Source organism: Cyberlindnera jadinii, assembly GCF_001661405.1.
Source record: "Cyberlindnera jadinii NRRL Y-1542 unplaced genomic scaffold CYBJAscaffold_61, whole genome shotgun sequence".
Taxonomy (NCBI): Eukaryota; Fungi; Ascomycota; class Saccharomycetes; order Phaffomycetales; family Wickerhamomycetaceae; genus Williopsis; species Williopsis jadinii.
Window position 1 is genome coordinate 1 of NW_017963712.1, and position 1,542 is coordinate 1,542.

Here is a 1,542-nt window from a genome sequence, read left to right on the forward strand (position 1 = left end):
GTATGGCAATATGTCGTGCGGAATGGAAAAGAAGATGTTATGGAATCTGGATCTGGGTTTTCGATGTTTTCCTCACTTGCTGGTGATTTTCAGCTCACCACCTTCCCTAAGACATTGATGGAAGAAGCTAAGAAGAATCCATGGAAGACAGTGAAGGAGTTCCAATCAGTTGCGATAGACAATATCTTCCCTCTGCTCATGATCTCTGTTTTTGGGCCAGCCAGAGGCAGTGAATACGCAAGAGCCACATGGAGCAATACGAAAATTCTCAGTCGGTCACTCTTCAAGGATGGGATGCTCACTCTCGCTGTGACAAAGACGAGTATATCCCAGAAAAAACCCAATACCACGGTGAGATTAATTCCCACTCCAATTCTGAAGCTTATTATTTACTACATCTACATCGTCAGACAGATAGAGAAAGTTCTCCTTAACGTTGGTGGGGTTCAGATAACGACTAAATTGGAACGTCGTGATGAGGAGCAGAGAGAACAGGAAGTTGATGACTACATTGATGATATAGATAAAGATAAAGACTTGTATTCTCCACTGACTAACCCCACGATCGGAGATATGCTTGACACATACATCTTCCTATATGGAGACACCATCCTGAGCAGCACCAAGCGGACTGCTACAATTAGAGACTTTATCTCAAGAAACATTCCATTCAAAGGAAAACACCATGTGAGTGGTACGACAGGAAGGGTTTTACGTCATGTGCTTATCCACTATAACCGTCTAATCATCACCAAGGACAGTCAAACTCACTCTCTGATTCAGTTCATGGATCCTATTGAGCTCAGTGCAAACCATTCTGTACAGACTGGATTATCCACATATGCAAAGACGGGTAAAGTGAACTACGTTATCACGGCCTTAGCCAATTCTTGGGAGCGTTTTCTCTTTGAAACACCACAGGCCCTAGTTGATCAACTGGCCGTCAAGTACCATGTTGATGACTCTATCAACACCAAAGACTCATACCAATTGCTTGCGGTTGGTAAAATGCTATATGGAAAATCATTTGAGTACCGGAACGATACGCAATGTTCAATAACTGAGACATCGTACTTCACAAATCAATCCATTCTGGTGAATTTGAAGACTGGTTTCGGGAAGACGATTACATCGTTGCTTCCAGCTGCTGCTGATGCGTTGCACTTTAAACACAGACATAATCCGAATCATCCAGGGGTGAAGCGTACAACAGTGATACTTGTTCCCTTTGTTGCTTTGCTACAGCAATACGAAGAATTGCTTGCGACGAAATTCAGAGATGTGCTTACCTTTGTGAAGCATTCTCCAAGCGAGGACATGAACCCAGATACTCTAATATCTCATGACATTGTTCTGCTGCAACTTGAACACTGTAGAGACGATGTTTTGCTTTCGTTCATGGATCGGTTTGCGAAACCAACAATGGCCGTGGATGGCAACTTCCATGTCATTTCACGTATAGTTGTCGACGAGGCTCATGTCTTGCTGTACGACGCCAGCTATCGAGGGCTCGCAACGTCTGGAGCTGAGAGGATGCTGAAG

General features: G+C 43.8%; 1 protein-coding gene across 1 annotated transcript; it reads left to right on the plus strand.

Moving 5' to 3' along the window:
* Nucleotides 1-39: 39 nt before the first annotated feature.
* Nucleotides 40-1,487, plus strand: CYBJADRAFT_175944 (DEAD/DEAH box helicase family protein; the record flags this gene model as incomplete). The annotated part of the gene is made up of 1 exon (XM_020216756.1): nucleotides 40-1,487. A coding segment is annotated over one exon (1,448 nt), but the record flags the coding sequence as incomplete, so codon positions are not given.
* Between the last annotated feature and the right edge of the window lie 55 nt (nucleotides 1,488-1,542).